The sequence below is a fragment of the Montipora capricornis genome, chromosome 8 (genome assembly GCF_036669925.1).
Source record: "Montipora capricornis isolate CH-2021 chromosome 8, ASM3666992v2, whole genome shotgun sequence".
NCBI classification, from domain to species: domain Eukaryota; kingdom Metazoa; phylum Cnidaria; class Anthozoa; order Scleractinia; family Acroporidae; genus Montipora; species Montipora capricornis.
The window spans coordinates 38,485,021-38,505,020 of record NC_090890.1 but is presented as its reverse complement, the minus strand read 5'-3'; the positions used below and the strand labels follow the sequence as shown (position 1 = coordinate 38,505,020).

Below are 20,000 nucleotides of genomic sequence, written 5' to 3'. Positions count from 1 at the left end.
TTCAGTGTTTGATAACTGAGTTTGTGGTTGGCCACATTAGATGTTGTTGACTATTTTGGCTTCCTACTTAATACCCGATTTGCTAGGGACGTTCCGTTTGCTCATTGCGCGCGTGGGCTTTTAAGTAGTCAAAAAAAAAGAGAAACCAAGAGTTGGCAAGATCTCAGCACTTTCTAATTTTCTGTAACTCGCTCAATTACGGCCTGAACACACCTAGTTTTCGGGAAAGCCTTTTCATAACTGCGTTATAGGCGTGCAATTTCCGACAGAGGCATTGTGTCAACGAGCCTAAGAAATCCATTACGAGTTGGCTTAATCGGCAAGCAGGTGGGACAAAGTTGTGGCGCCGGGCGGTACTAAAGAGAGCTTTATACTGGCATAAGCAAAGATTTTCAGCGTTATTTCTTTCCTTCCTGATACCAACAGAGGCAAACGTTCGCCTTGCTTTTTGAAACAAAGACGTCAGATTGTCTGAGAATCGAGTGACTAGCTCTCCAGAGAAAACCTTCCTTCCAGGAGCTCGCACTTTCACTTCCGTCATTTCCGTATCAGATTTGTCTTGCGTACAAAAAAACCCGGAATGCCACTATTTGTGGGATAAAAAAATCCGTTACCCCAGCGTTTAGCATGTCCACGGCTGCTGACCTAGGAAGCTGCGGACTCTGGGTACGAGATTGAAAATCGTCCCTAGTACGATTCCACTAGGTCGAATGAGCCACAACGGTAAGGATTTCCTACGTGTTATTCCGGTCCAATCCCCGCTCAATTCAGCATGATTTTCCAAACAACGCTAATGCCCCGCTCATTGGAGCACGTTCAAAGTGCCAAATGCCCTGCTGATGTCCGCATAGTCCCGGGGTTTGGGGGCGGGGATGGGCGGGGATTTACTTTGATAAGTGCTTAAGGGTTAAACGCCTCCGAGGCTGAACTAAAAGCAAGATTTATGATAAATAGTCTTGCTCTTGTGCCGATTGTGGGGTTTTGCTCCCCTAGAATTCCCTGTAAGGAGGATAAAATTTAACTTTTATAGATCACGCCGATTTCTCACAAAGGAGGGCCTTTGATTTTTGATATTTTTCTTAATAAATGGTCCTGATAACCTCTATATTTTTAGACTCATCATGTCCTGAAGGATGGGTGTTTTTTGATGGCTTCTGCTATTACACCCGTGACACCGTAAAGACTTGGAAAGAAGCACTGAGTTACTGTTCAGAAATGAATGCAGACCTTGCGAAAATCACCAGTCAGCAGGAAAATGATTTCCTCCTAGCTTTAGCCAGGAGGGACGCCCCAGGTGTGGAACAGGTCTGGATCGGACTCTTGTGGCATGCACGAGGCGCAGACTTCTGGTGGAGTGATCTCTCTGTACCAGTCTACAGGAACTGGGCTCCAGGTGAACCGAACGGGAACGCCAACGAGCCATGCGGCATGATGTTTACTGGGAAAATCACAGATCAGCGTCCCGAAACGGCATCTGGCTACTGGAATGACCTGAAGTGTTCAAGGGATCAGGCGTACCAAAACTGGGAATGCGGCTTTGTCTGCAAGAAACTGGCATAGATAGCAAGCCAACTTCAGCGATTAATACCAGCAAAATTGTTATAGGATTGTTTAAAGAACACTATGCTATTAACGCGGGACTATTGATTCTTTCCTAAAAGGATTTAAAGTGTAATGAAGGAAAAGGGAAATTAAGGAAACGGTGTGTAATAAAAAAAAACTAATTAAACCATTGCTAGCTTTTTTTGTTCGTTCATATTTTTCGGCAGTCGCATAACAGAAGGCCAATACAGCAGTTACTGTGCAGAAGGAGGTCAGTGTTTTTAAGACGTTCGCGCTAATTAATTCTGCGCATCCTTACTACGCACGGAAATACACAACCCTAACAATGAACAAAATCTATCGACTATAAGTTTGAATTTTTTGTAAAATGTACGATCGAATTCTGTTCTTTTTAGCTCTTCGTTCATCCGTGCAACGTTTTCAAATACCTTTTGAAGGGTTAAGTTTTGTGAAAACGTTGCCTTACATACGGCTGGCGCGCGGAAAATTTGAATTGACCAATCAGGATTCAACAGGCGGAAAAAACTTGACTATCTTGACGTCAATATAAGGTAGCATGAAAGACATTGAAATCACGTTACCTTTTCTCACTGGAGATGGCATTAAATATCACAATATAGGATTCAGAATTCCAAAAGCCATATCAGATTGTAAAAAGTTAAAAATTTGAACCACTTTTTGTCTCCAAGCTTCTAATTTGGCGCCAAAAATGGGCCGCTAGCGTTCGGCACGGCAACTCGCTGTTAGTTTGTCGAGTGTCGCCAGGTATGATAATGGTTGTGCGAATAAGTGAGTCCTCCTCAAATAAAACCCTAAATTCTCAAGTTAATTGTTAGAAGAGGCCAAAGCAACTTTAGAATTGTCTTTATTTTTGTTAGCTGCCAAGAAAATGGCTATTATCGTGTCCTTTCGGTAGCACAGCTTGGTTTTGACCGCTGCTCGTACTGCGGGCGCAGCCACCGCATGCAAGGAGTAAAATTTGGAATTATTTTCCCAACAGACCCACTTCTACAAAATATAACTGAGATTGTTTGCCTCCGTTGACTCATTTTTGATATTTTTGAATATAAACCCCTGTAGACCATGCTGAATTACGTGCGCCAATTTTTCAAAATCAGGGAAGTTTTCCCCACCTTTATCTCTGAAACGAAGACGGTGACCCCCAATTTTTTTTGCATTTCTGACGCAAGTAACTCATTATCTAACTGCAGTAAAAAATTTTAAAAAATCTGTGGACTAGAAAATTTTCGCGCGAACGTCCTTTAGTGTAATTTGTCAGTGAAAGTGATTGATTTTACCAGAGACTCTATATTCTGTACAATTTGTCTGTATGTGAGTTTCACTTCGACAAATTGATTCTGAACGTTTACGGTTCGGTCCCAAGGAGAGACTTCGGGTATGTACTTCATGTAACACTACGTATAATGTCCCAAGAGTCCTTAAGCTTTCAAGAGGGCGATTTGCAAGATGGACTTAGCGAATGTTCTCGATGGTACTTGTGACTCTTGATAGTTTTATAGGGAATTGTTATTTCTTAGTTTTTAATTCTATGTAATTTAATTCTATGTAATGCTTACATCCTATTCTATGGTTAAACATATAATACGTGCAGATATTTTGCGAGTTGCGTAGTATTTCGGGGAGAGGAGAAATATGAACAATGAGCAAAATGTCCGCTCGTATTATATGTAAAACTCTAGAATAAGAGATTTATTATTCCACTGCCAAAAAATTGTTATTTTGGCCTCTATCCTACAGTGTAATACCGCCTCTCATTTTGCAAGTTCTCTTGACCATACATGGTGAAATGACGCAATAGTGGAATAGTAAATGTATTCAATTAATTTCTTATCCGATTATTGTAGTGTTATAGTGAACTGTCATTTCTTTCTTTCTTATTTTTTAATTGTATTTAATACTGTTCCCAATTGTCTTCATTAGCTAAATACCTTTTGACAGTTTAAAAAAGGATCAAATATGTGTGTAAGAATTCATTCATTTTCAAGTTTTTAAATCTTGTTTAAGTAAACATGTTTTGTCTGTGTGAATGGGGCATTAGCGCATTAATGCGTACTCAACGTTTTGGTTTTTTTTTATCGATCTGCAGAACACTATTTCCCTTCAGCCTAAAAGGAAGTACTCTTGAATGACCAATCGAACTAAACCGGCCAAGTTGGAGGTTGGGGTATTCGATCTCGGCACCTGCTGATGACAGGTACATATATAACTAATCTACTAAAAACTGTACTAATAACTACTGTACTAAAAATAACAACAAGGAGTTTGTACGTTGAGATTGGTAATTAAAAGGCGACGACTGAAATTAATTAGGCACTAAATTCGCGCACCTGTCGCTTTAATTATAGAAATATATATCTAACCGATTTTCCAAAAACATGCCCCTAAACTCTTTGGCATCGTTTTCATAAATCCAGACATATATTGGCACAGAATTTTCCGAAATGATCAAGGAATGCCCTAGTCGGACTCCAGATGCTTTAGAAAGACCCACAAAAGTTAGACACGCTCATGAAAAAATAACACCGAACAAATGCCACCCACTTTCCCATTGGGATTTTTGGCTTATTTCAAAAGTTATGACTATCTTAGTGAAAAGATTGCGTGTTTTATCGAAAATCAAAGTTTAACTGCGTGTCAAGAACAAACCAGACAAGTAATTAAAAATACCCCGACACATAATTTTAGAGAAAGGTGTCAAGAAGACAGCGATGTTGATCACATCCTCTCACTCAAATCTGACGGGAAACAAACTTCATTAGTGAACCTCTATACTTTTGGAAAAAGGGCGCTACATTAAGAAAACATTCTCATTTTTGTTATTTTAATGAATATACCCCCGTAATTTACAATTATTAAGCTTTCAGAAAAAAAGATACTTTAAAGGGGCTTGCATGAAACGTTCCACCGTAAACCGGCACGAACGAATTATGGTCATTTGGGGTATACTGATACCTTAAGATTTCCACCACCACTCAGTTAGATTATTGGCGATTGAATTTTATCGCTCTGAGAAATCGTCGGCTGATAAGAGTTTTGTTCTGAGAATAAGTGTCGTACTTGAGACCTTGCCTCGTACCGGTAATAAAAAAAGAAGTTGTTTATCAATTTCATCTGGAGAGTAGCCTGCCAATAATTTCTTTGTTAAGAAAATGACGCCATGTAGTTTTCGAGCACAAAACAAGATACGTTAATTCTGTCTTTACCGTAAATCACAAACTTCGGCTTTAGGAGGCTAAAAATAAACGGATAACCAAACACATGCAAATACCGACGCCACGTTTCTCGTCAAATTTTCATTGATTTCTTAAAAAAAATTGTCCATGATTTAATCTTTGGACAGAGTCATATCCTCAATTAGGAAGCTGATGAGACATTAGAAAGAGCGCAATTGAGCTTTGAGCCCAGGGTAAAATTTATGACTTAAAAAGCGGCGAAAGCAATTCTGCCGTATTGCGTGACAAGAAAACACAGCCTAATGATACGTTAATCTGAAGGTTTGTTCAGCACGCCACGAAGCGAATTCCAAATCACATTATGCAGGCTTATGGCATGGACAAAACGACGTGTAACTTATTTGTTATTCCACTTATGTGTTTTCGCGCATTGCAGTAAACTTTTTAATAATTGGTCGATTGCCTTCATAGGTCCCAGTTAATCATATCACGAAATATTTGCAATTATGGATTACGGAGAGCAAATCGTGCGTGCTGTTTATCGTGCTGTCGCCCAATTTTGTGTGGGTCTTAATCAACTTTGTTTCAACACCGAGTCATTTACTTCAGGCACCATTAATCTAATTGAAGGTTTATCTCACGTTCGCTTAAGTAAATATTCATCAAGGTTACTTCGTCAGGAATCGTTTTCCGTGATTCTGACTATGGGACCACAGCTGTTTCGGTGGACAAAAATTACACGTCAATTAGGCTTCCAATGTGCTATCTCGCACGTATAACGACCTCAGTATTCTACGAAACTTATCATTCACACAGAGCAAGCTGCTAGAGCAGATAGCAAGCCAGAACAAGGTACACGTGGAATTTGTTGTGGTGTTTGTTTCTTTTTCTTTTCCTCGTTGATGAATTATCCTGAAGGCCCAAATGAACGGGGCTAACTTTGGGTCGAGCGTGCGGCTTCTGTGGTACATATTTGGTAACAATGCTTAAGTGAACTGAGACAATTTAAACTAAATGGAAAATGGCAGGATATGCGTGATGTATACCTTGTCGGTACATTTGGACGATCTCAAGGCAGAAAAAGCCATTTTAAGTCCAAATCAAAATGCTAAGTAACTTTAAAATGACGCAAATAGTAACCTCGGTAAGCTGTTGTTTTGATCCAGTTGCAGAACCGACCCTGATCCTTGCAGAAAACTGACTTGTCGGCGTCGAGAAAAGCAAAGATTATCATCAGCATGAAGATTCTTGTTCTGACGACGCTGCTCCTGGCTTACCTCTCAGCTGTTAAAGCGTGTAAGAACAACTCTTTTTGCCAATTTTAGGGTTTACGTCCCTTAGCTTCAAATACGTACCTTGATCAACACCTTTACCCTGTTTGAAAAGTGGTAAAGACCGTCCCTAACCATGTCTCTGCAGCATCTCAAAGGGAGTAAAGGCCTTGTGTGATTTTGTCAAATTTCGTGCGCTTTTGAATCAGTTTTTCACGGTTTTTGTGCTTGCTAGCTTGTAAACATAGGCGCTAAGAAGTCGAGTTTTTTTCGGTGGCACTCGTCCGCTTTGAGCGTGATTTGATCACGTACTCAGTTACCACCAGAAGTCTTGTCCATGGCACTTTTTGTAAGTTGAAAACTACACATTTATGCCTTTTTTGCTAATAATCAATTCGTTGAATGGAAGTTGAATAGTTTTATTGCAAGTTGTGACAACATGTACAAGATCAATAAATCCAGGGCACTTATCCTGTCTCGTGCAAAGAGGAGTTTCCTCAATTTTCTTTTCAGTGTTTGATAACTGAGTTTGTGGTTGGCTACATTAGATGTTGTTGACCATTTTGACTTCCCACTTAATACCAGATTTGCTAGGGACTTTCCGTTTGCTCATTGCGTGGGCTTTGGACAAGTCAAAAAAAGGAGAAACCAACAGTTGGCAAGATCTCAGCACTTTCTAATTTTCTGTAACTCGCTCAATTACGGCCTGAACACACCTAGTTTTCGGGAAAGCCTTTTCATAACTGCGTTATAGGCGTGCGATTTCCGACAGAGGCATTTTGTCAACGAGCCTAAAAAATCCATTACGAGTTGGCTTAATCAGCAAGCTGCAGTGCTCTGTGCGAGGCTGGACTATTTAGGAAGATAGGAAGCATTCAGGGTTTTCCGCATGTGATTAAGGAGTACAGGTGGCACAAAGTTGTGGCCCCGGGTGGTACTAAAGAGAGCTTTATACTGGGACGAGCATAGAAGTGCTCCAAGATTTTCAGCGTTATTTCTTTCCTTCCTGACAACATAGGCAAACGTTCGCCTTGCTTTTTGAAACAAAGACGTCAGATTGTCTGAGAATCGAGTGACTAGCTCTCCCGAGAAAAACTTCCTTCCAAGAGCTCGCACTTTCACTTCCGTTATTTCCGTATCAGATTTGTCTTGCGTACAAAAAAACCCGGAATGCCACTATTTGTGGGATAAAAAAATCCGTTACCCCAGCGTTTAGCATGTCCACGGCTGCTGACCTAGGAAGCTGCGGACTCTGGGTACGAGATTGAAAATCGTCTCTAGTACGATTCCACTAGGTCGAATGAGCCACAACGGTAAGGATTTCCTACGGGTTATTCCGGTCCAATCCCCGCTCAATTCAGCATGATATTCCAAACAACGCTAATGCCCCGCTCATTGGAGCGTGTTCAAAGTGCCAAATGCCCTGCTAATGTCCGCATAGTCCCGGGGATTGGAGGCGGGGATGGGCGGGGATTTACTTTGATAAGTGCTTAAGGGTTAAACGCCGAAGAGGCTGAACTAAAGGCAAGATTTATGATAAATAGTCTTGCTCTTGTGCCGATTGTGGGGTTTTGCTCCCCTAGAATTCCCTGTAAGGGGGATAAAATTTAACTTTTATAGATGACGCCGATTTCTCACAAAGGAGGGCCTTTGATTTTTGATATTTTTCTTAATAAATGGTCCTGATAACCTCTATATTTTTAGACTCATCATGTCCTGAAGGATGGGTGCTTTTTGATGGCTTCTGCTATAACGCCCGTGACACCGTCAAGACTTGGCAAGAAGCACGGGATTACTGTTCAGAAAATGAATGCAGACCTTGTGAAAATCACCAGTCAGCAGGAAAATGATTTCGTCCTAGCACTAGCCAGGAGGGATGCCCCAGGTGTGGAACAGGTCTGGATCGGACTCTTGTGGCATACAAGAGGCGCAAACTTCTGGTGGAGTGATCTCTCTGTACCAGTCTACAAGAACTGGGCTCCAAATGAACCGAACGGGAACGCCAATGAGCCATGCGGCATGATGTTTACTGGGAAAAAGACAGATCAGCGTCCCCAAACGGCGTCTGGCTACTGGAATGATCTGAAGTGTTCAAGGGATCAGGCGTACCAAAACTGGGAATGCGGCTTTGTCTGCAAGAAACTGGCCTAGATAGCAAGCCAATTTCAGCGATTAATACCAGCAAAATTGTGATAGGATTGCTTAAAGGACACTATGCTATTAACGCGGGACTATTGATTCTTTCCTAAAAGGACTTAAAGTGTAATGAAGGAAAAGGGAAATTAAGGAAACGGTGTGTAATAAAAAAAACTAATTAAACCATTGCTAGCTTTTTTTGTTCGTTCATATTTTTCGGCAGTCGCATAACAGGAGGCCAATACAGCAGTTACTGTGCAGAAGGAGGTCAGTGTTTTTAAGACGTTCGCGTTAATTGTTTCTGCGCATCCTTACTACGCACGGAAATACACAACCCTAACAATGAACAAAATCTATCGACTAAAAGTTTGAATTTTTTGTAAAATGTACGATCGAATTCTGTTCTTTTTAGCTCTTCGTTCATCCGTGCAACGTTTTCAAATACCTTTTGAAGGATTAAGTTTTGTGAAAACGTTGCCTTACATACGGCTGGCGAGCGGAAAATTTGAATTGACCAATCAGGATTCAACAGGCGGAAAAAACTTGACTGTCTTGACGTCAATGTAAGGTAGAATGAAAGACATTGAAATCACGTTACCTTTTCTCACTGGAGATGGCATTACATATAACAATAAAGGATTCAGAATTCCAAAAGCCATATCAGATTGTAAAAAGTTAAAAATTTGAACCACTTTTTGTCTCCAAGCTTCTAATTTGGCGCCAAAAATGGGCCGCTAGCGTTCGGCACGGCAACTTGCTGTTAGTTTGTCGAGTGTCGCCAGGTATGATAATAGTTGTGCTAATAAGCGAGTCCTCCTCAAATAAAACCCTAAATTCTCAATTTAATTGTTAGAAGAGGCCAAAGCAACTTTAGAATTGTCTTTATTTTTGTTAGCTGCCAAGAAAATGGCTATTATCGTGTCCTTTCGGTAGGACAGCTAGGTTTTGACCGCTGCTCGTACTGCGGGCGCAGCCACCGTATGCAAGGAGTAAAATTTGGAATTATTTTCCCAACAGACCCACTTCTTCAAAATATGACTGAGATTGTTTGCCTCCGTTGACTCACCTTCGATATTTTTGACTATAAATCCCTGTAGACCATGCTGAATTACGTGCGCCAATTTTTCAAAATCAGGGAAGTTTTCCCCACCTTTATCTCTGAAACGAAGACGGTGACCCCCTATTTTTTTTGCATTTCTGACGCAAGTAACTCATTATCTAACTGCAGTAAAAAATTTTAAAAAAATATGTCGACTAGAAAATTTTCGCGCGAACGTCCTTTAGTGTAATTTGTCAGTGAAAGTGATTGATTTTACCAGAGACTCTACATTCTGTACAATTTGTCTGTATGTGTGTTTCACTTCGACAAATTGATTCTGAAAGTTTACGGTAGGGTCCCACGGTGAGATTTCCGGTCTGTAGTTCATGTAACACTACGTATAATGTCCCAAGAGTCCTTAAGCTTTTAAGAGGGCGATTTGCAAGATGGACTTAGCGAATGTTCTCGATGGTACTTTTGACTCTTGATAGTTTTATAGGGAATTGTTATTTCTTAGTTTTTAATTCTATGTAATGCGTACATCCTATTCTATGGTTAAACATATAATACGTGCGGATATTTTGCGAGTTGCCTAGTATTTCGGGGAGAGGAGAAATATGAACAATGAGCAAAATGTCGGCTCGTATTATATGTAAAACTATAAAATAAGAGATTTATTATTCCACTACCAAAAAATTGTTATTTTGGCCTCTATCCTACAGTGTAATACCGCCTCTCATTTTGCAAGTTCTCTTGACCATACATGGTGAAATGACGCAATAGTGGAATAGTAAATGTATTCAATTAATTTCTTATTATCAGATTATTGTAGTGTTATAGTGATTTGTCATTTCTTTCTTTCTTATTTTTTAATTGTATTTAATACTGTTCCCAATTGTCTTCATTAGCTAAATACCTTTTGACAGTTTAAAAAACGATCAAATATGTGTGTAAGAATTCATTCATTTTCAAGTTTTTAAATCTTGTTTAAGTAAACATGTTTTGTCTGTGTGAATGGGGCATTAGCGCATTAATGCGTACTCAACGTTTTTGGTTTTTTTTTATCGATCTGCAGAACACTATTTCCCTTCAGCCTAAAAAGAAGTACTCTTGAATGACCAATCGAACTAAACTGGCCAAGTTGGAGGTTGGGGTATTCGATCTCGGCACATGCTGATCACAGGTACATATATAACTAATGTACTAAAAACTAAAAACTGTACTAATAACTACTGTACTAAAAATAACTACAAGGAGTTTGTACTTTAGGATTTGTAATTAAAAGGCGAAGACTGAAATTAATTAGGCACTAAATTCGCGCACCTGTCGCTTTAATTATAGAAATATATATCTAACCGATTTTCCAAAAACATGCCCCTAAACTCTTTGGCATCGTTTTCATAAATCCAGACATATATTGGCACAGAATTTTCCGAAATGATCAGGGAATGCCCTAGTCTGACTCCAGATGCTTTAGAAAGACCCACAAAAGTTAGACACGCTCACGAAAAAATAACACCGAACAAATGCCACCCACTTTCCGACTGGGATTTTTGGCTTATTTCAAAAGTTATGGCTATCTTAGTGAAAAATTTGCGTGTTTTATCGAAAATCAAAGTTTAACTGCGTGTCAAGAACAAACCAGACAAGTAATTAAAAAACCCCCGACACATAATTTTAGAGAAAGTTGTTAAGAAGACATAGCGATGTTGATCACATCCTCTCACTCAAATCTGACGGGAAACAAACTTGATTAGTGAACCTCTATACTTTTGGAAAAAGGGCGCTACATTAAGAAAACCTTATCATTTTTGTTATTTTAATGAATATACCCCCGTAATTTACAATTATTAAGCTTTTAGAAAAAAAGATACTTTAAAGGGGCTTGCATGAAACGTCCCACCGTAAACCGGCACGAACGAATTATGGTCATTTGGGGTATACTGATACCTTAAGATTTCCGCCACCACTCAGTTAGATTATTGGCGATTGAATTTTATCGCTCTGAGAGATCGTCGGCTGATAAGAGTTTTGTTCCGAGAATAAGTGTCGTACTTGAGACCTTCCCTCGTACCGGTAATAAAAAAAGAAGTTGTTTATCAATTTCATCTGGAGAGTAGCCCGCCAATAATTTCTTTGTTAAGAAAATGACGCCTTGTAGTTTTCGAGCACAAAACAAGATACGTTGTTTCTGTCTTTACCGTAAATCACATTCTTCGGCTTTAGGAGGCTAAAAATAAACGGATAACCAAACACATGCAAATACCGAGGCCACATTTCTCGTCAAATTTTCATTGATTTCTTAAAAAAAATTGTCCGTGATTTAATCTTTGGACAGAGTCATATCCTCAATTAGGAAGCTGAGACATTAGAAAGAGCGCAATTGAGCTTTGAGCCCAGGGTAAAATTTATGACTTAAAAAGCGGCGAAAGCAATTCTGCCGTATTGCGTGACAAGAAAACACAGCCTAATGATTTTACCCGACGAAATACGTTAATCTGAAGGTTTGTTCAGCACGCCACGAAGCGAATTCCAAATCACATTATGCAGGCTTATGGCATGCAGGCTTATGGCATGGACAAAACGACGTGTAACTTATTTGTTATTCCATTTGTGTGTTTTTGCGCATTGCAGTAAACTTTTTAATAATTGGTCGATTGCCTTGATAGGTCCCAGTTAATCATATCACGAAATATTTGCAATTATGGATTACGGAGAGCCAATCGTGCGTGCTGTTTATCGTGCTGTCGCCCAATTTTGTGTGGGTCTTAATCAACTTTGTTTCAACACCGAGTCATTTACTTAAGGCACCATTAATCTAATTGAAGGTTTATCTCACGTTCGCTTAAGTAAATATTCATCAAGGTTACTTCGTCAGGAATCGTTTTCCGTGATTCTGACTATGGGACCACAGCTGTTTCGGTGGACAAAAATTACACGTCAATTAGGCTTCCAATGTGCTATTTCGCACGTATAACGACCTCAGTATTCTACGAAACTTATCATTCACACAGAGCAAGCTGCTAGAGCAGATAGCAAGCCAGAACAAGGTACACGTGGAATTTGTTGTGGTGTTTGTTTCTTTTTCTTTTCCTCGTTGATGAATTATCCTGAAGGCCCAAATGAACGGGGCTAACTTTGGGTCGAGCGTGCGGCTTCTGTGGTACATATTTGGTAACAATGCTTAAGTGAACTGAGACAATTTAAACTAAATGGAAAATGGCAGGATATGCGTGATGTATACCTTGTCGGTACATTTGGACGATCTCAAGGCAGAAAAAGCCATTTTAAGTCCAAATCAAAATGCTAAGTAACTTTAAAATGACGCAAATAGTAACCTCGGTAAGCTTTTGTCTTGATCCAGTTGCAGACTGAACCGACCCTGACTGATCCTTGCAGATAACTGACTTGTCGGCCTCGAGAAAAGCAAAGATTATCATCAGCATGAAGATTCTTGTTCTGACGACACTGCTCCTGGCTTACCTCTCAGCTGTTAAAGCGTGTAAGAACAACTCTTTTTGCCAATTTTAGGGTTTACGTCCCTTAGCTTCAAATACGTACCTTGATCAACACCTTTACCCTGTTTGAAAAGTGGTAAAGGCCGTCCCTAACCATGTCTCTGCAGCATCTCAAAGGGAGTAAAGGCCTTGTGTGATTTTGTCAAATCTCGTGCTCCTTTGAATCAGTTTGTCGCGGTTTTTGTGCTTGCTAGCTTGTAAACATAGGCGCTAAGAAGTCGAGTTCTTTGGGTGGCACTCGTCTGCTTTGAGCGTGATTTGATCACGTACTCAGTTACCACCAGAAGTCTTGTCCATGGCACTTTTTGTAAGTTGAAAACTACACATTTATGCCTTTTTTGCTAATAATCAATTCGTTGAATGGAAGTTGAATAGTTTTATTGCAAGTTGTGACAACACGTACAAGATCAATAAATCCAGGGCACTTGTCCTGTCTTGTGCTAAGAGGAATTTCCTCAATTTTCCTTTCAGTGTTTGATAACTGAGTTTGTGGTTGGCCACATTAGATGTTGTTGACTATTTTGACTTCCTACTCAATACCCGATATGCTAGGGACCTTCCGTTTGCTTATTGCGTGGGCTTTCGAGAAGTCAAAAAAAGATAAACCAAGAGTTTACAAGATCTCAGCACTTTCTAATTTTCTGTAACTCGCTCAATTACGGCCTGAACACACTTAGTTTTCGGGAAAGCCTTCTCAATTCAGCATGATATTCCAAACAACGCTAATGCCCCGCTCATTGGAGCGTGTTCAAAGTGCCAAATACCCTGCTAATGTCCGCATAGTCCCGGGGTTTGGGGGCGGGGATGGGCGGGGATTTACTTTGATAAGTGCTTAAGGGTTAAACGCCGCCGAGGCTGAACTAAAAGCAAGATTTATGATAAATAGTCTTGCTCTTGTGCCGATTGTGGGGTTTTGCTCCCCTAGAATTCCCTGTAAGGAGGATAAAATTTAACTTTTATAGATGACGCCGATTTCTCACAAAGGAGGGCCTTTGATTTTTGATATTTTTCTTAATAAATGGTCCTGATAACCTCTATATTTTTAGACTCATCATGTCCTGAAGGATGGGTGCTTTTTGATGACTTCTGCTATAACGCCCGTGACACCGTCAAGACTTGGCAAGAAGCACGGGATTACTGTTCAGAAATGAATGCAGACCTTGTGAAAATCACCAGTCAGCAGGAAAATGATTTCGTCCTAGCACTAGCCAGGAGGGATGCCCCAGATGTGGAACAGGTCTGGATCGGACTCTTGTGGCATGCAAGAGGCGCAAACTTCTGGTGGAGTGATCTCTCTGTACCAGTCTACAAGAACTGGGCTCCAAATGAACCGAACGGGAACGCCAACGAGCCATGCGGCATGATGTTTACTGGGAAAAAGACAGATCAGCGTCCCCAAACGGCGTCTGGCTACTGGAATGACCTGAAGTGTTCAAGGGATCAGGCGTACCAAAACTGGGAATGCGGCTTTGTCTGCAAGAAACTGGCCTAGATAGCAAGCCAATTTCAGCGATTAATACCAGCAAAATTGTGATAGGATTGCTTAAAGGACACTATGCTATTAACGCGGGACTATTGATTCTTTCCTAAAAGGACTTAAAGTGTAATGAAGGAAAAGGGAAATTAAGGAAACGGTGTGTAATAAAAAAAACTAATTAAACCATTGCTAGCTTTTTTTGTTCGTTCATATTTTTCGGCAGTCGCATAACAGGAGGCCAATACAGCAGTTACTGTGCAGAAGGAGGTCAGTGTTTTTAAGACGTTCGCGTTAATTGTTTCTGCGCATCCTTACTACGCACGGAAATACACAACCCTAACAATGAACAAAATCTATCGACTAAAAGTTTGAATTTTTTGTAAAATGTACGATCGAATTCTGTTCTTTTTAGCTCTTCGTTCATCCGTGCAACGTTTTCAAATACCTTTTGAAGGATTAAGCTTTGTGAAAACGTTGCCTTACATACGGCTGGCGCGCGGAAAATTTGAATTGACCAATCAGGATTCAACAGGCGGAAAAAACTTGACTGTCTTGACGTCAATGTAAGGTAGCATGAAAGACATTGAAATCACGTTACCTTTTCTCACTGGAGATGGCATTACATATAACAATAAAGGATTCAGAATTCCAAAAGCCATATCAGATTGTAAAAAGTTAAAAATTTGAACCACTTTTTGTCTCCAAGCTTCTAATTTGGCGCCAAAAATGGGCCGCTAGCGTTCGGCACGGCAACTTGCTGTTAGTTTGTCGAGTGTCGCCAGGTATGATAATAGTTGTGCTAATAAGCGAGTCCTCCTCAAATAAAACCCTAAATTCTCAAGTTAATTGTTAGAAGAGGCCAAAGCAACTTTAGAATTGTCTTTATTTTTGTTAGCTGCCAAGAAAATGGCTATTATCGTGTCCTTTCGGTAGGACAGCTAGGTTTTGACCGCTGCTCGTACTGCGGGCGCAGCCACCGTATGCAAGGAGTAAAATTTGGAATTATTTTCCCAACAGACCCACTTCTTCAAAATATGACTGAGATTGTTTGCCTCCGTTGACTCACCTTCGATATTTTTGACTATAAATCCCTGTAGACCATGCTGAATTACGTGCGCCAATTTTTCAAAATCAGGGAAGTTTTCCCCACCTTTATCTCTGAAACGAAGACGGTGACCCCCTATTTTTTTTGCATTTCTGACGCAAGTAAGTCATTATCTAACTGCAGTAAAAAATTTTAAAAAAATATATCGACTAGAAAATTTTCGCGCGAACGTCCTTTAGTGTAATTTGTCAGTGAAAGTGATTGATTTTACCAGAGACTCTACATTCTGTACAATTTGTCTGTATGTGTGTTTCACTTCGACAAATTGATTCTGAAAGTTTACGGTAGGGTCCCACGGTGTGATTTCCGGTCTGTAGTTCATGTAACACTACGTATAATGTTCCAAGAGTCCTTAAGCTTTTAAGAGGGCGATTTGCAAGATGGACTTAGCGAATGTTCTCGATGGTACTTGTGACTCTTGATAGTTTTATAGGGAATTGTTATTTCTTAGTTTTTAATTCTATGTAATGCGTATATCCTATTCTATGGTTAAACATATAATACGTGCGGATATTTTGCGAGTTGCATAGTATTTCGGGGAGAGGAGAAATATGAACAATGAGCAAAATGTCGGCTCGTATTATATGTAAAACTATAAAATAAGAGATTTATTATTCCACTACCAAAATATTGTTATTTTGGCCTCTATCCTACAGTGTAATACCGCCTCTCATTTTGCAAGTTCTCTTGACCATACATGGTGAAATGACGCAATAGTGGAATAGTAAATGTATTCAATTAATTTCTTATTATCAGATTATTGTAGTGTTATAGTGATTTGTCATTTCTTTCTTTCTTATTTTTTAATTGTATTTAATACTGTTCCCAATTGTCTTCATTAGCTAAATACCTTTTGACAGTTTAAAAAACGATCAAATATGTGTGTAAGAATTCATTCATTTTCAAGTTTTTAAATCTTGTTTAAGTAGACATGTTTTGTCTGTGTGAATGGGGCATTAGCGCATTAATGCGTACTCAACGTTTTTGGTTTTTTTTATCGATCTGCAGAACACTATTTCCCTTCAGCCTAAAAAGAAGTACTCTTGAATGACCAATCGAACTAAACTGGCCAAGTTGGAGGTTGGGGTATTCGATCTCGGCACATGCTGATCACAGGTACATATATAACTAATGTACTAAAAACTAAAAACTGTACTAATAACTACTGTACTAAAAATAACAACAAGGAGTTTGTACTTTAGGATTTGTAATTAAAAGGCGAAGACTGAAATTAATTAGGCACTAAATTCGCGCACCTGTCACTTTAATTATAGAAATATATATCTAACCGATTTTCCAAAAACATGCCCCTAAAGTCTTTGGCATCGTTTTCATAAATCCAGACATATATTGGCACAGAATTTTCCGAAATGATCAGGGAATGCCCTAGTCTGACTCCAGATGCTTTAGAAAGACCCACAAAAGTTAGACACGCTCACAAAAAAATAACACCGACCAAATGCCACCCACTTTCCGACTGGGATTTTTGGCTTATTTCAAAAGTTATGGCTATCTTAGTGAAAAGATTGCGTGTTTTATCGAAAATCAAAGTTTAACTGCGTGTCAAGAACAAACCAGACAAGTAATTAAAAAACCCCCGACACATAATTTTAGAGAAAGTTGTTAAGAAGACATAGCGATGTTGATCACATCCTCTCACTCAAATCTGACGGGAAACAAACTTGATTAGTGAACCTCTATACTTTTGGAAAAAAAGCGCTACATAAAGAAAACCTTATCATTTTTGTTATTTTAATGAATATACCCCCGTAATTTACAATTATTAAGCTTTTAGAAAAAAAGATACTTTAAAGGGGCTTGCATGAAACGTCCCACCGTAAACCGGCACGAACGAATTATGGTCATTTGGGGTATACTGATACCTTAAGATTTCCGCCACCACTCAGTTAGATTATTGGCGATTGAATTTTATCGCTCTGAGAGATCGTCGGCTGATAAGAGTTTTGTTCCGAGAATAAGTGTCGTACTTGAGACCTTCCCTCGTACCGGTAATAAAAAAAGAAGTTGTTTATCAATTTCATCTGGAGAGTAGCCCGCCAATAATTTCTTTGTTAAGAAAATGACGCCTTGTAGTTTTCGAGCACAAAACAAGATACGTTGTTTCTGTCTTTACCGTAAATCACATTCTTCGGCTTTAGGAGGCTAAAAATAAACGGAAAACCAAACACATGCAAATACCGAGGCCACATTTCTCGTCAAATTTTCATTGATTTCTTAAAAAAAATTGTCCGTGATTTAATCTTTGGACAGAGTCATATCCTCAATTAGGAAGCTGAGACATTAGAAAGAGCGCAATTGAGCTTTGAGCCCAGGGTAAAATTTATGACTTAAAAAGCGGCGAAAGCAATTCTGCCGTATTGCGTGACAAGAAAACACAGCCTAATGATTTTACCCGACGAAATACGTTAATCTGAAGGTTTGTTCAGCACGCCACGAAGCGAATTCCAAATCACATTATGCAGGCTTATGGCATGCAGGCTTATGGCATGGACAAAACGACGTGTAACTTATTTGTTATTCCATTTGTGTGTTTTTGCGCATTGCAGTAAACTTTTTAATAATTGGTCGATTGCCTTGATAGGTCCCAGTTAATCATATCACGAAATATTTGCAATTATGGATTACGGAGAGCCAATCGTGCGTGCTGTTTATCGTGCTGTCGCCCAATTTTGTGTGGGTCTTAATCAACTTTGTTTCAACACCGAGTCATTTACTTAAGGCACCATTAATCTAATTGAAGGTTTATCTCACGTTCGCTTAAGTAAATATTCATCAAGGTTACTTCGTCAGGAATCGTTTTCCGTGATTCTGACTATGGGACCACAGCTGTTTCGGTGGACAAAAATTACACGTCAATTAGGCTTCCAATTTGTGCTATTTCGCACGTATAACGACCTCAGTATTCTACGAAACTTATCATTCACACAGAGCAAGCTGCTAGAGCAGATAGCAAGCCAGAACAAGGTACACGTGGAATTTGTTGTGGTGTTTGTTTCTTTTTCTTTTCCTCGTTGATGAATTATCCTGAAGGCCCAAATGAACGGGGCTAACTTTGGGTCGAGCGTGCGGCTTCTGTGGTACATATTTGGTAACAATGCTTAAGTGAACTGAGACAATTTAAACTAAATGGAAAATGGCAGGATATGCGTGATGTATACCTTGTCGGTACATTTGGACGATCTCAAGACAGAAAAAGCCATTTTAAGTCCAAATCAAAATGCTAAGTAACTTTAAAATGACGCAAATAGTAACCTTGGTAAGCTGTTGTCTTGATCCAGTTGCAGAACCGACCCTGATCCTTGCAGATAACTGACTTGTCGGCCTCGAGAAAAGCAAAGATTATCATCAGCATGAAGATTCTTGTTCTGACGACGCTGCTCCTGGCTTACCTCTCAGCTGTTAAAGCGTGTAAGAACAACTCTTTTTGCCAATTTTAGGGTTTACGTCCCTTAGCTTCAAATACGTACCTTGATCAACACCTTTACCCTGTTTGAAAAGTGGTAAAGGCCGTCCCTAACCATGTCTCTGCAGCATCTCAAAGGGAGTAAAGGCCTTGTGTGATTTTGTCAAATCTCGTGCTCCTTTGAATCAGTTTGTCGCGGTTTTTGTGCTTGCTAGCTAGTAAACATAGGCGCTAAGAAGTCGAGTGGCACTCGTCCGCTTTGAGCGTGATTTGATCACGTACTCAGTTACCACCAGAAGTCTTGTCCATGGCACTTTTTGTAAGTTGAAAACTACACATTTATGCCTTTTTTGCTAATAATCAATTCGTTGAATGGAAGTTGAATAGTTTTATTGCAAGTTGTGACAACACGTACAAGATCAATAAATCCAGGGCACTTGTCCTGTCTTGTGCTAAGAGGAATTTCCTCAATTTTCCTTTCAGTGTTTGATAACTGAGTTTGTGGTTGGCCACATTAGATGTTGTTGACTATTTTGACTTCCTACTCAATACCCGATATGCTAGGGACCTTCTGTTTGCTTATTGCGTGGGCTTTGGAGAAGTCAAAAAAAAGAGAAACCAAGAGTTTACAAGATCTCAGCACTTTCTAATTTTCTGTAACTCGCTCAATTACGGCCTGAACACACTTAGTTTTCGGGAAAGCCTTCTCAATTCAGCATGATATTCCAAACAACGCTAATGCCCCGCTCATTGGAGCGTGTTCAAAGTGCCAAATACCCTGCTAATGTCCGCATAGTCCCGGGGTTTGGGGGCGGGGATGGGCGGGGATTTACTTTGAAAAGTGCTTAAGGGTTAAACGCCGCCGAGGCTGAACTAAAAGCAAGATTTATGATAAATAGTCTTGCTCTTGTGCCGATTGTGGGGTTTTGCTCCCCTAGAATTCCCTGTAAGGAGGATAAAATTTAACTTTTATAGATGACGCCGATTTTTCACAAAGGAGGGCCTTTGATTTTTGATATTTTTCTTAATAAATGGTCCTGATAACCTCTATATTTTTAGACTCATCATGTCCTGAAGGATGGGTGCTTTTTGATGACTTCTGCTATAACGCCCGTGACACCGTCAAGACTTGGCAAGAAGCACGGGATTACTGTTCAGAAATGAATGCAGACCTTGTGAAAATCACCAGTCAGCAGGAAAATGATTTCGTCCTAGCACTAGCCAGGAGGGATGCCCCAGGTGTGGAACAGGTCTGGATCGGACTCTTGTGGCA

General features: G+C 39.8%; 2 protein-coding genes and 3 long non-coding RNA genes across 5 annotated transcripts in view; all 5 read left to right on the top strand.

Moving 5' to 3' along the window:
• The window catches only part of LOC138060095 (uncharacterized), a 2,787-nt gene extending 1,058 nt beyond the window's left edge, over window positions 1-1,729 (top strand). The window contains exon 3 of the long non-coding RNA XR_011134291.1: window positions 1,115-1,729. This is a non-coding gene — a long non-coding RNA (uncharacterized lncRNA). The remainder of the gene's footprint in view (window positions 1-1,114) is intronic.
• A 3,779-nt stretch (window positions 1,730-5,508) lies between these two features.
• On the top strand, window positions 5,509-7,751 carry LOC138059816 (uncharacterized). Its single transcript, XR_011134255.1, has 3 exons — window positions 5,509-5,609; window positions 5,924-6,053; window positions 7,733-7,751. It is a non-coding gene; the product is annotated as an uncharacterized lncRNA (long non-coding RNA).
• Window positions 7,752-7,765: 14 nt separating this feature from the next.
• Window positions 7,766-8,179, top strand: LOC138013990 (perlucin-like protein). The gene has a single exon (XM_068861021.1). It carries the CDS (start codon window positions 7,766-7,768, stop codon window positions 8,177-8,179), a length of 414 nt encoding a protein of 137 aa, XP_068717122.1.
• Window positions 8,180-12,120: 3,941 nt separating this feature from the next.
• On the top strand, window positions 12,121-14,386 carry LOC138060124 (perlucin-like protein). Its single transcript, XM_068905838.1, has 3 exons — window positions 12,121-12,253; window positions 12,568-12,705; window positions 13,768-14,386. Exons 2-3 carry the CDS (start codon window positions 12,648-12,650, stop codon window positions 14,211-14,213), a joined length of 504 nt encoding a protein of 167 aa, XP_068761939.1. The 5' UTR covers window positions 12,121-12,253; window positions 12,568-12,647; the 3' UTR covers window positions 14,214-14,386.
• Window positions 14,387-18,149: 3,763 nt separating this feature from the next.
• Window positions 18,150-20,000, top strand: part of LOC138059159 (uncharacterized) — a 2,284-nt gene continuing 433 nt past the window's right edge. Inside the window, exons 1-3 of the long non-coding RNA XR_011134169.1 lie at window positions 18,150-18,288; window positions 18,603-18,732; window positions 19,787-20,000. The exon at window positions 19,787-20,000 is cut by the window's right edge and continues 433 nt beyond it. This is a non-coding gene — a long non-coding RNA (uncharacterized lncRNA). The remainder of the gene's footprint in view (window positions 18,289-18,602; window positions 18,733-19,786) is intronic.

Bases quoted from the DNA above. Each gene is read 5' to 3' on its own strand.
- LOC138013990 (XM_068861021.1), top strand. From the start codon at position 7,766: ATGGCTTCTGCTATAACGCCCGTGACACCGTCAAGACTTGGCAAGAAG.
- LOC138060124 (XM_068905838.1), top strand. From the start codon at position 12,648: ATGAAGATTCTTGTTCTGACGACACTGCTCCTGGCTTACCTCTCAGCT. The intron at 12,706-13,767 runs GTAAGAACAACT...CTATATTTTTAG, and splicing joins CCTCTCAGCTGTTAAAGCGT to ACTCATCATGTCCTGAAGGA.